The sequence below is a fragment of the Homalodisca vitripennis genome, chromosome 8 (assembly GCF_021130785.1).
Source record: "Homalodisca vitripennis isolate AUS2020 chromosome 8, UT_GWSS_2.1, whole genome shotgun sequence".
NCBI lineage: Eukaryota > Metazoa > Arthropoda > Insecta > Hemiptera > Cicadellidae > Homalodisca > Homalodisca vitripennis.
The window spans coordinates 74,769,313-74,781,443 of NC_060214.1; the positions used below are offsets into that span (position 1 = coordinate 74,769,313).

General features: G+C 30.6%; 1 protein-coding gene across 2 annotated transcripts; it reads left to right on the forward strand.

Moving 5' to 3' along the window:
* Positions 1 to 5,488: 5,488 nt before the first annotated feature.
* Positions 5,489 to 7,386, forward strand: LOC124367709. Of its 2 annotated transcripts, none has more exons than XR_006922927.1 (2): positions 5,489 to 7,099; positions 7,186 to 7,386. XR_006922927.1 is itself a non-coding variant. In XM_046824782.1 (2 exons), the coding sequence occupies exons 1-2, from the start codon at positions 6,997 to 6,999 to the stop codon at positions 7,293 to 7,295; spliced, it is 213 nt and encodes a 70-aa protein (XP_046680738.1). In that variant the 5' UTR covers positions 5,966 to 6,996; the 3' UTR covers positions 7,296 to 7,386. The 2 variants fall into 2 exon arrangements, 1 of the variants encoding a protein (XP_046680738.1); XM_046824782.1 differs by having other exon boundaries at positions 5,966 to 7,099.
* The last annotated feature ends 4,745 nt before the right edge of the window (positions 7,387 to 12,131 follow it).

The window sequence follows — 12,131 nt, forward strand, 5'->3', positions numbered from 1 at the left end:
AACAGTTTATTTCATCCCTGTTAAATTTACGTATTCATAATATTTTTTTAATTGTACCATAAATAAAGGTTAACGGAGAGAATGCAGTAAACAATGTTATGTTGTCACCAGGAAACTGTGGAAACAAGTATTCATTATTTTAACGGTGAAATATAGGTTGTAAGATACTAAAATTAGTATAGCTGCTATTTTACTTTCTTAAACTGTAGTACCAGTACACAATGAATTTATACAACCTTAACATTGTTAGCCAGATTTTACTAGACAAATTAAGCTACTTTTCGAACAATCGGCATAGAGCAGCTCAAGGATCGTTGCTGCATGCAAGGTATGATATAATTCAAGGAACTTTTGTTGATCCTGGGGTGAGTTTCTCTTTTACTTGCTGGGTAAATCCTACAACTGCCCCACAAGTGAAAACGATGTCTGTGTTTCAATCATCATTGGTTTTATTAGGTCCACATTACGTCAGGAGTAAAATCATTTAACTCCTGAAGTGTTAATCTTTACGAAGGCCTCTCAAACAACCATCTACTCTTGTATGCTTTAGAGTAGACCATACAAATGAAAAAACGTATTCCAAATAGTCATTTTTCCGAGCATCTTGACATTGATTTTCCAAGTCTCTAAGATTAGATGTAATCATTTAACCATTAAGCTTTTGGATATGATATCATCACAGTAGTCATCTCGTCATCACAATACATGCATATCGGATATACACCTTCACATATTCGGTGCATGTATGAGTGACCAGTTCTATACTGAATGAAGTAAATATTAATGATCAACTTGTGTATTTAACTCGAATTTGTAGGTTCCTAACATTTATAAAAACAACCATTGATGAGCAAACCATTGAAATTACTCAGCAGTTAGAATATGTTCTTATCTGAATGCCTGATTATATAAATATGTGAAACTGAAATCGCTCATTAGCGAGAATTTTTTTCTGATCTGACTTCCTCGTGTTGTAAATATTTGATATTGAAATTAATCAGTAGCTAGTATATTTGCTGCTCTGAATGCCTGGCGCTAATATTATTTGCCATTGGATTAATAGCTGAATAATTCCTGATATAACTGCCTGGTGCTGGTAATATTTGTTACTGAAATTACTCAGTAGCTGGTATATGTGTAATTCTTCTCTGATTTTCAATATGTCTGTCTAGCTATATCCGCACAAAACCTCTAAAATAAATTTGATTTAAACGTGAGTCTGTTTCGTGACACGTGTATTGGTATACTTATGCCATATTACATAATATGATATGAGTACGCGATGTACCATATACATTAATAAATACTCAATTCGATAAAAATATTACACCACGAACATAAATGTAAGCAGCAAAGGTAAAATTAGCACAAAGGGTACACACATAACGTGAGTATATTATTCTATCTCAGGTAGTCGTGATTAATTGTTATTTCGCTCATTATTATTGCTCTAAATAGAGGTATATTCCAGTACAAAGTTTCTTCAGTTTCGAATCTGTCACTGACTATATATTACGGTTTTTACTATATAAATCTTTTTATGAATTAATGAATATTTAACCTTATTCATTGCTATTACTTCAAAAATTCATAATTGTTTCTACAATCTCCCATAATAGTATAATTAATTTCTGTCATTGTTGTGTATTTATATCCACATATTACTTTAAGCTGATATAAAATAAAAAAATTAATAAAATTATTGTGCTTTTTGACTTTTCTACACAATTATCTCAACATTCTTTTATAAATAGAAAGTATTAAGAGTAACCTTTAAAGTTACATTTTAGTAAATACATTTCTTTAACTAATTCTACAAGTTATAATACCACCATGAAATAATTTTGAGTTCTCAACTCTTTAACCTCGCTAATAATAATTTTAAGAAGTAAGGAGATAAAGAGTATGAGAGCCAATCATACAAGCTGTTGGAACTTTTTGTGAAATAAACAGGACATAACAACAAATTTTTATGTGAGCAGCGTAACTTACTGTACATTTACAATTTCAACTTGTCAATATGGAGTTTACCATAATGCTTCAGACAGTAACAATGTTGTGTATTGATTTAAAGACCTATTCAGTTGAGCATTGTAAAGCAAAACCAATCTCAGAGAACACGCAACTCTAGCTATTCGATGACTGGCTCCAATATGCTGTTGTGTATATATGTGATTAAGTCTGATACTAGAATGGCTGGGATTACGCATTACATCGTAGTTACAATACAATCAAAATAAGATGAATAATACTATTAATATATAAGTTTTACTTCAATGACATAATATTATTGATGATTAAATAATTTTTCAAAGTAATTGTATTTAATCAATAACGTATAAAAATTCCTACTATCGGATCTTACATATTAATATATTTTCTAATTTAAAGTTATAGTTGTCTACATTACTGCACAAGAACAAGTCGTCAGTATTATATGTTAAAATTTGATATGTAATACCAACTAATTATATTCTAATATAATGTTTACAAAATACACAACTATTTTATCTTGGTTCATGAAAGTATTAAATTCAATTTCAGCACCCCGATCGTCTGAATGTCTACCCGCATACCCGTCTAAGCAAAACCTCTCTCCATAGTAGAGGTTCAGGAGAGAAGGTACGCCGTCGGAGAATTTCAGGCAATTCCCTGAATGAAGTATTAAATTTCACGTTCTTTATGTAAAATATCTATAAAATATAGTCACGTACGATTAGCGTGTATGTTTTCTAAATTAATGTGAACTATTTTAGACATGTACAAAAAAATCCAGGAATACTAGTTTCCGTTATATTTACTTAGAAGCGATGAAAATCAATTGCAAGAAATACATCAGTGCCTTATAATTTTAGTAATTTATAAATTTGTTCCAAGATTAATCCTAAAAATTTCGCGTTTATTCTAACACATTGCGTTAATATTCAACATTATTATTTCTCATGTTTTCCTAACCAGTCTGCTTTTATTTTTTCAAAATTCTGGGAATTTTTAATCGCCGCAATCGTTTTCCAAAGTACCTATTTTAAAATATTTGCAAACACTCAAATAAATCATAGGTAGAGTCATCGGTCGTTATCGAATACATTGCTGCTTATGTTGACTTGAAAATAAAAGAAAAATGTCCAGTATATATTCATTTTAGAGTTATTCTTGCGGACAGAAATATAGACATAAATTAAATTTATCCAACCCCTATAATGATTACCCAATATGATAAAGCTAAGAAAATAATTATAAAAATGTCTTGGACAACCTAATAATGATGCATGGAAGAAATATGTTCAACTGACTATAAATATATTAATATACTGTTAAATGACCGTATTATAATAAGTAGTTTTTCATAGAGAGTGTTTAGCAACAATACTAATGTAAAACTATTAGGGAATCTAGCATGTAATATTATTAATTAAAAACAGTAGGGAAGAGATATTAGAATTATAGTCCTATTTTTATCTTTAAATTCGTTTATTTTGGCCACTAGAAACGTTTAAAGATTTTCAATAATATTCCTTGTAAATTAGTTTCAGTGTTTGAAAAGTAAACATTTCAATGATGTTACTTTGGTTGTCACCGAATTTACAGAGATCAGTAGCTTTCGCCCTACCTTTTACTTGGCTTGTCTTTAACCATTACAACTACATAGAGTAGTTAAATGAATTATGGTTTTGATAATTTAAGTATACCACGTTATACAAATATAATTTACTACACACTTTGTTTCATGGAAGGGAATAAATATAGTATATTCCAACTTAACACGCTTCTACAAATTCAAATGAAGCTATACCATTCCTGATCTTGTAAAGTATAAACCAATATGTGAGGAAATTCCAATAACTGACTGTGGAAATTCTTCAAAGGCTGTTTGCTCTTAATATTCTGAGAGCTGAAGTTGACTTTCAGTTAGGATAGGTAATAGATTAAAATTGTTGTGTATTTATCACCATGATAAAAATGTTAAATACTAAATAATAGATTTATTACTCAGGGAGTAATCCACAAATTTTGATTGGGGTATTTAAAATTAGTCTCTTACACATCTGTATTTTTTATTTTATTTTATAATATAAGCTATTTAATAAAATAGTCATACGCAACTGTGGAAAAAAATCCATAGTCTTCCTATAAAAAATCCCAACGTAATACGACTAATCGTACGACTAATTTGTATTAGTACTAATACAAATATATTTTTCTATCGGAATAGAATATATATATATATATATATATATATATATATATATATATAGTACATATTATTTAAGTGTTCATAGGTAACAGGTCTAAATTGCGACTTGAAATATTAGGTTTTTCACGCGCAAAAGAATTTCTGTTTGGAATGAATTTTATTTCCAATGTGACAGTTGAGTTAAAATTGTTTACCCCTATAGACACGAAAGTCTCGAAAACGCAATCTATGAAAACTGTACATTATTTATACGATTTATAAAACAATTTGTGCTTAGGCTATAAGTAATATATATTTGAAAACAGCTTAATATCCCATGGGATGATGAAATCAGTATAATACTCACCTTTTTTGTATCATTGATTAAAAGCTATTAAAGATAATGTATTTATATGTTAATGTTAAACTTTCTAAATCATAAAAACTTTGATTTTATATGTTTCCACTTTTTAATTAATATATGTACAACCTTTTATGTGACAAACCAATATTTATTCTCCCAATATTACGAAAGTTTAGCATCTGAAGTACTTTTCACCGGCTTCAGCCCCAAGAGATAACAGTTTTCACTACCTTGTTTGCGAACGTAATTCAAGTAAAAGTTCTTTGTAAAAAAATATTTCTATAAGTTATAACCAACAAATCTAATATATTCATAATCTCATATGAAGACGTCAGGGGAAAAACAGGCTCAGTCCATTTTTTTTCAAAAATACGTTTTTTTCTATTTATAATAAAATTGAACATTGTTAAACATATCTATACATCAATTTTGGGCAAAAACAAGCTCAGTCCCCTAGTAATAAGAATAAGAAAAATCCACGTCCTGGGGAAGAACGAGCTTAGTCCTACTTTTGTGGGGAAAAAAAGGCTCAGTCCAGCTGAGAACTGTGGGAGTGGGATCAGCTGATCTGTTTATTTTGTCTTTCTTGGATTGGATTGGTGGTGTTGTTTTAAAAGTTAATCCTGTTAACATGTTCACTCTGTTATGATTGTAAAGTTCCTCTGCAAGTGAAGATAGTAAGCTTATGTTTTTATGTTTGTAGTTGAGCTAAAGAGGGAAATGTGATGTAGGCTAATTTTTTTAGTGAATGTGTCAGAACAAGTGCAAATTCAACATAACCTCCAAACATTAGTTGTGTGAGTAGCAAGATAACTGTAGATATATTGCTTAGGCCTTGTATATTTAAGTTATTGGCATGGATAGTGGAGAGGACGATATTCCTCAAGTGCAATGCCTTGCTGCAACAAAGCAAACCAACGAGCAGCTTTCAAAAAAAACGGAAAAAAAAATATGGCAGGATGTCGGCTGTGAGTAAAATGCTAAAAATTCAAAGCCATGAAATGGGCAGTGACTGTCAGTGTTTGCGTGGCTGTTTCAGACGAGTAAATGAGACATCTCGGAATAAGATTCTCTCCGACTTTAATCTTATGAGGTCACATGATGAACAAAATAGCTATTTATGTGGGTTAATAACTGTCATACCTGTTCAGCGTAGAAGGCCTAGAGTAGAAAATGCTAGAGAAAATCAAGCATCTTATGCCTATAAAGTACGAGTATTGAAAGATAACATGTTAGTAGAAGAAAGCATTTGTCGTAAGGCATTCATTTCTATTCACGGAATTTCCAAAGCCAAAGTTGAGTTCTTGGTTAAGAGTCTTAAATCTGCTGGCACATCACCAAAGGACAAACGTGGTAAACATTTAAATAGGCCACATAGAGTATCTAATGAAACTGTAGATCTTATACGTGATCACATACAATCATTTAAAGGAAGATCATCGCACTATAGCCTCCACAAAAGTAACAAAACCTACCTACCTGAAGAATTGAATGTTTCGAAAATGCATCAAATGTTTCAGACAAAATATCCAAATGCAAAGGTATCATATGAAACATATAGACAATGTTTTTGCAGTGACTTTAACATCAGTTTTGGCTACCCCAGAACTGACACTTGCAGTAAGTGCGATGAACTAACGGCCAAAATTACAGGGCTACAGAAACAATTAAAAAATAACAGAGAATCCGATGATGTTGCTAACATTAATAAGGAAATAACTTCTCTTGAAAATGAAGCAAAACTCCACAAAATCAAAGCAGATGTGTTCTACAAAAGGAAAACACGTGCCAAACAATTATGTAAGCAATCAGTGGAACATGAGGCCATAAGTATGGACTTTGGTAAGAATTTACAATTGCCGAATATTACCACTAATGACATCTACTACAAGCGGCAGTTATCAATGTATGCTTTTAACATACATGAGTTGTCTAGTGCGAAAAGTATTTTTTACCTATATCCTGAGACTGAAGGAAAGAAAGGGAGTGATGATGTTTCTTCTTTCCTACACAATTTTGTCTATGAACATCTGGATGAAAAAAATTAGACACCTTCACATATTCTGTGACTCTTGCTCGGGCCAGAACAAAAACTTCACAATGATAAGATTTTTACATTATCTTGTTTATGAAGCAAAGAAACTTGACTCCATCAAAGTAACATTCCCTGTGCGTGGCCATTCATACATGGAATGCGACAAGAATATGGGGCTTGTCAACACAAAATCTAAGGCAGAACTTCCTTCAGATTGGATTGAAGTTTTTGAAAATGCTAGAAAGAACCCTTTTCCCTTTAAAGTTGTGAGTATTGACAATCAATTCTGTAGACAGTGGACAAAATTCTTGGACACATTATATATGAAAAAATGCCCATTTGCTACCAGGACTATAAAGGAGCTTAAAATTTCCAAGGAAGGCAATGGTAATGAACAAAAATTGATGCTGAGGAGTTCTTACTATGCAGCGTGGGACAAATGTTCAATCCTGCCAAAGAAAAAAAACCCATTCTTCAACAGTATGTGCTGAAAATGAATTTCTAATGCCAGAAAAATCTTATGATGGTAAGTGAACATTTTAAAGAACCTAATTTAACTGTTAAACAATTTTAACTTGCTAGGCCTTATTGCAATTTATTATTTTGTTACAGGTCCACTGCCTATCAAGAAGGCCAAATACAATGACTTGAAAGATTTAAAGATATTTTGTAGTAGTGCTGCCCAAGAATACTTCACCAATCTTCCCCATTTGGATGAATAAAATTAGGGTCTTAAATGAAGCAATCCAAATTAAATTATATTTTCAATGTGCTAAGTTTTATATGTAAAATAAATATCTGTATTATTTTGGACTTGGGTTTGTGTTAACTATCCTAGTCTCAATCCTCGTTTAGTACGATGGGGAAGAACAGGCTCAGTCCGGGACTGAGCCTGTTTTTTCACTGTAAAAACTGTACTTTAACCAAATATTTTAAAAACGTTGATGTTAATATTTATTTTTTTTTAAATACACTATTAAATAGTGAAATTAAAAGAGTTAAATATTAACAATAGCATTTAAAAAATAACCTGACCTTAAAACTAACTTAGAAACTAGACTTTAAACTTTAAAATCTATTTCCTGAAAAGTTTGCAAAATGTGACTGAGCTTGTTTTTCCCCTGACGTCTTCATATGTGTTCAAGATATATTTAGTTTTACATATCATTTGTTATATAGTTTTTTCACCACCTTAGTAGATATCGTACTCTTTTACTAGTTTACCGTCGATAAAACATTGATAGAAAAATGTAAGCTTTTATTGTTTATTTTATAACTATTAGACTATAAAAATAATAAAACTTGCTTTTGCCTTTTCATTTTCGTAAGAGATGAGATAACTGAAATGTAATTTTAAGTAAATTTATTGTTATTATTACAATTTATTGTACATCATTTTTTAAATTTTTAAAAATCTTTTACCAAACTCGGTTAAAATGTTGTTAACTGTTATTTATAAGGTACCGCTGTAATTGACATACTTTATATAAAAGCAGTAGTTCGTAAACAGTTTGATTGTAACTACGCTTTTTTCCGAATGTTTTTTACTACTGATTTACGCGTGATAAAATTGATTTATGTTTATCTTAGTTTAAATAGAACTGTAATAGTTTAATTAGAGAACTGTAATACTCAGTATTTAAATATTTATGTTAGCGTAATAGTGGATCTGATTTACCCACAGTGTGCCATTTATTAGCTTTTAGACTATTTGTGTAGTCAGATGCTAGCTATATGGGTAAAATAGCTATGTATTATTGCTCATTAAGGATGGTTTGAAAGGAAACAATTATTTTGTACATTTAAACCTGTAGTATATAGATAGTACAGAAAGTTCTGTGTCACAAAACTTAAGGATTGTAGTTAAGGATTTGTTTTTAATACAATTTGTTCAATTGTCAAGTTAGAGTTTGGCGAGTCCATTGCTACACTTTCATTTGTTATTAATGGTTATGCTTGTATAATATTAGCAATAGGTCCAAATAGAATAAGTGTAGTTGCCTACGTAGAATTAATTTTTTGGAATTGATATTCACGGAGCAAAGAAAATCCCTAAGAAGATTCAGACGTAACCTCCGATTCTCATTGAACAAACTCATCGCATGGTCCTGTCGATCTATCTCTATGCTTATACATAACTTCTCCCGACGTCCGAGCCGGCGGTGAACCGTCGAGTTCATTCTGAACATTACACAGACCGGTTTGAGGTAACTCAACAAAGGTTCCACCCTTTGTTCTCTTGTCTTTAGTAAGTTTTGTTTAAAATTCACAGCCATGTGAAGTAGCAGAAGCGGTATTATTTTTCTCTCTACCAAGGTTCGTGGGTACTGAATCCCCTTTGTATAGCTTGTTCGCTGTATCGTTGCCTTCCTGGTCCCGATGCCCTCTGTTCTCTCGTTTGTAATGCTGATATTTGCGACAAGCAGATGGATATCTTCAAATGTGACCCTCCTTCTTGCAAGTGACTACTATAGTGACACGAAAAATTGTCGTAACCCGTTCTTCTATCCATGGTTCTCGTTTTCATTGATCCTGAAAAATAATCCTATATTTATTTATATTTGAAGGAGGTTACATTTTTTATCCTGCAGTTTTACCCGTTTCCTACCTTGTCACGCACTTATTTTATTATTATTCTTAACATATATTGACTTTAGTAAAGTACAGCCGCACATCTGAAAGTAAATATTTTCTTACCTAGCGCAGCAAATTTGATTATTTATTATTCTAAACTACATAAATCTGTTTATCCAAATGCGTACATATTTTAGCAAAAAAATGGGACAGAATATGCATTCATATTGCGATGCATGCCTTAAAAGGTTGGGTAAAGCAATATTACTGTAACAAATGCTATGGAAAACTTGGTCATCCAATAATAAGAATAGATTATTTGTAATTCTTTTGATGAATTTATACAATGGGATATAATTAGAAATATAACTGTACAATAAGTTACAAAGGCCATTTTATTGACATAATTTAATATATTTTACGACATGTCAGTTTATTAGTAGATTATTGTTAATCACTGGGATGGAAAAAAAAATTATCAGTGTTTTATATATACTACCATTTGTTATTTTATATTAGTAGGGTTAAGGATAGATATATATGGATGAGCTTTTTGCAGCTTTTGTGGTCAGACGATAAATAATCCTTAATACGAATACTCACATATACGAGGTATACTCGTAAATGAGATAAGTAACGTTTAATTCACTGTTTCTAGAACGCACTTAGAAGAAATACAGTTGAGACAATACTTTGCGTCATGCCAGTTTATAAAGAACGTCCCAAAGTAGAAGTCCTTGTTTAACTTAAAGTCTGAAACACTCGAGACAGATAGGGGTTGGCAGCTTTATTCAATTTGGCACACAGCACGTCACAGCTGTAACTGTTACTGGATATATTTCTTTCTGTGGTATTCTATATTATAACGTAAATAATAGACGTTTCGAAAGTTCTACCAATCATGGATTTTAGTGTTTTAAACTGTAAACAATATTTTGTTGTTATAAAATTATTTTATTCATCGAAAGTCTTAGGAAATGTCAACATACATTGCTTACTATTTTTTGTGATTAATTAATTGCTATAATAATAAAACTTTTAATAAATTAAGTGAATAAGCTCGAACTTCCATACAAAATTTTAATAAGGTATTCAATAGTATTTTAATTACCTGACAGTTAAAACTATCAATAAAAAATAATAATAACCATCAAATTACACTTTATTTGTAGCCTATATGTAAAAATTATTATATTTAGTATTGTTATTTACTTATTATAGGCTGTTTTATTTACTCTTCAATCATGTACTGCCGGTCTTGTATTAGTGTCTACCAGATTATAGAAACAGTACTTTGAGAGAAGACTTTGAAAGAATCAAAAAGCTGCAGAACTCAGCCATCAAGTTAATTTTTAACCCGAGATGGGTTGTTAATGTCTCTCCACTCCGGGATGCTGTCAAGTTACTTCCAAAGGAGGCAGTGTGCAGGCTTGCATGGTTCACAAGGTTCTGAAATTTAAAGAACCACAGTATCTTACCAAGAAACTATTGTATCGGGTGAGGTCTCTTAATGAAGAATTGGCCAAGGTGGAAGACAACTTTCTGAAAGTGAGGCTAGAAGTTGGTTTACAATGGTCTTTACTTAGATATTACAAGTATTGTATCTCGTTCGTCTTTCAAATGTAAGATGAAAGAATTTGTATTGTATAACAACTAGCTTGTAATGTTGAATAGTGATTGTGTAGTATTTGTTAGTACTTACTGTTAATTTGAGTTCATTTGAAAAGCAATTGTTTGATGAAATACGCTATTGAAAAAAGAAAATTGTATTTAGTTATCAAAATGCTAAATATTTATATATAAATATATATTGTTATGTAAAACGCTGAAAATTTCTAGATAAAAGCCATATTTGTTTTATATAGATCCTCTTCAAATCAATTCTCTCGCAAAATTGTGTTAATGGTTTCGTTATTGTTAAAAAAGTTATCATTTACCATTTGATGGTTAATATGACAAATATTTTGTAATGACAACCACAAAATATGTAAAAACGTGTTGGTAAGATACTGCAATACATCAATAATATTAACCAGTTTATGTTTTAATAAAAAGACTTAAGTTAATGTTCACAAAAATGTCTCATCTAGAGTAATGTCTTCTATAAGGGATATTCCAGACATGGATTTCTAAATATTATACAACCTTGAAACAAGTTGTTATTTCACAATAATCTTATTCATGAGGTCCTTTGTAATGTTATATGTTACTATATTATTTAAAATTAAATTTCATTGGCTCAGCGTTAGCGAAAGCCATTACTTAAATTGTTGAGAAAAGAATTGTTTCTGTCTCCACAGTATCTCAATCAAATAATTTATATAGGTATGTGTTATTTCATAGGAATAGCAAAGGCGTCTAAACAGTTTTACCGGATTGAAAATTAAAATTTTCTTAACTTAAGAAAGTTACATTTTGACTGTAGAACAAATTGAATGATGAAATTTAAACTTTGTGTGAATCTTTATTGACTGTTATAAAATCAAGACTCATTTATTTCTCGAATAATAGGCTGCATTAATTTCATACAATAAATGTATATGCAAATTTAAACCAATAATACTCTTTTTCAAGTCAAAATGGTGTTGGAATTTTGGTCGGAATGAAGAGGTGACAATCTCTTAAATTTACTGGTTATAATTAATATATTGTAACTTTAGAAATTCCAAAGATAGTGTTAACAAACCCATTTATTCTTATTTATAGGAAGGTATTCAGTAACATACACAAATTACATAGTTTGTGTTTGTCTTTGAATCATAAATTCAAGCATTCTAATGCCTTAAACATCTTCAATAATATGCGAGGAATAAATGAAAGTTTAACTAAATTTATTCCATGCAATAAATCGTAATCATTTCAATAAACAAACAAAAGTTTAATTTGATAGTAATTGTTGGCTTGAGTTACGTCCTAATAGTGTTTTGGCACATTAATTAAAACTCCATAATCAACATATACGTTTCGATAATCTATGATTGAAT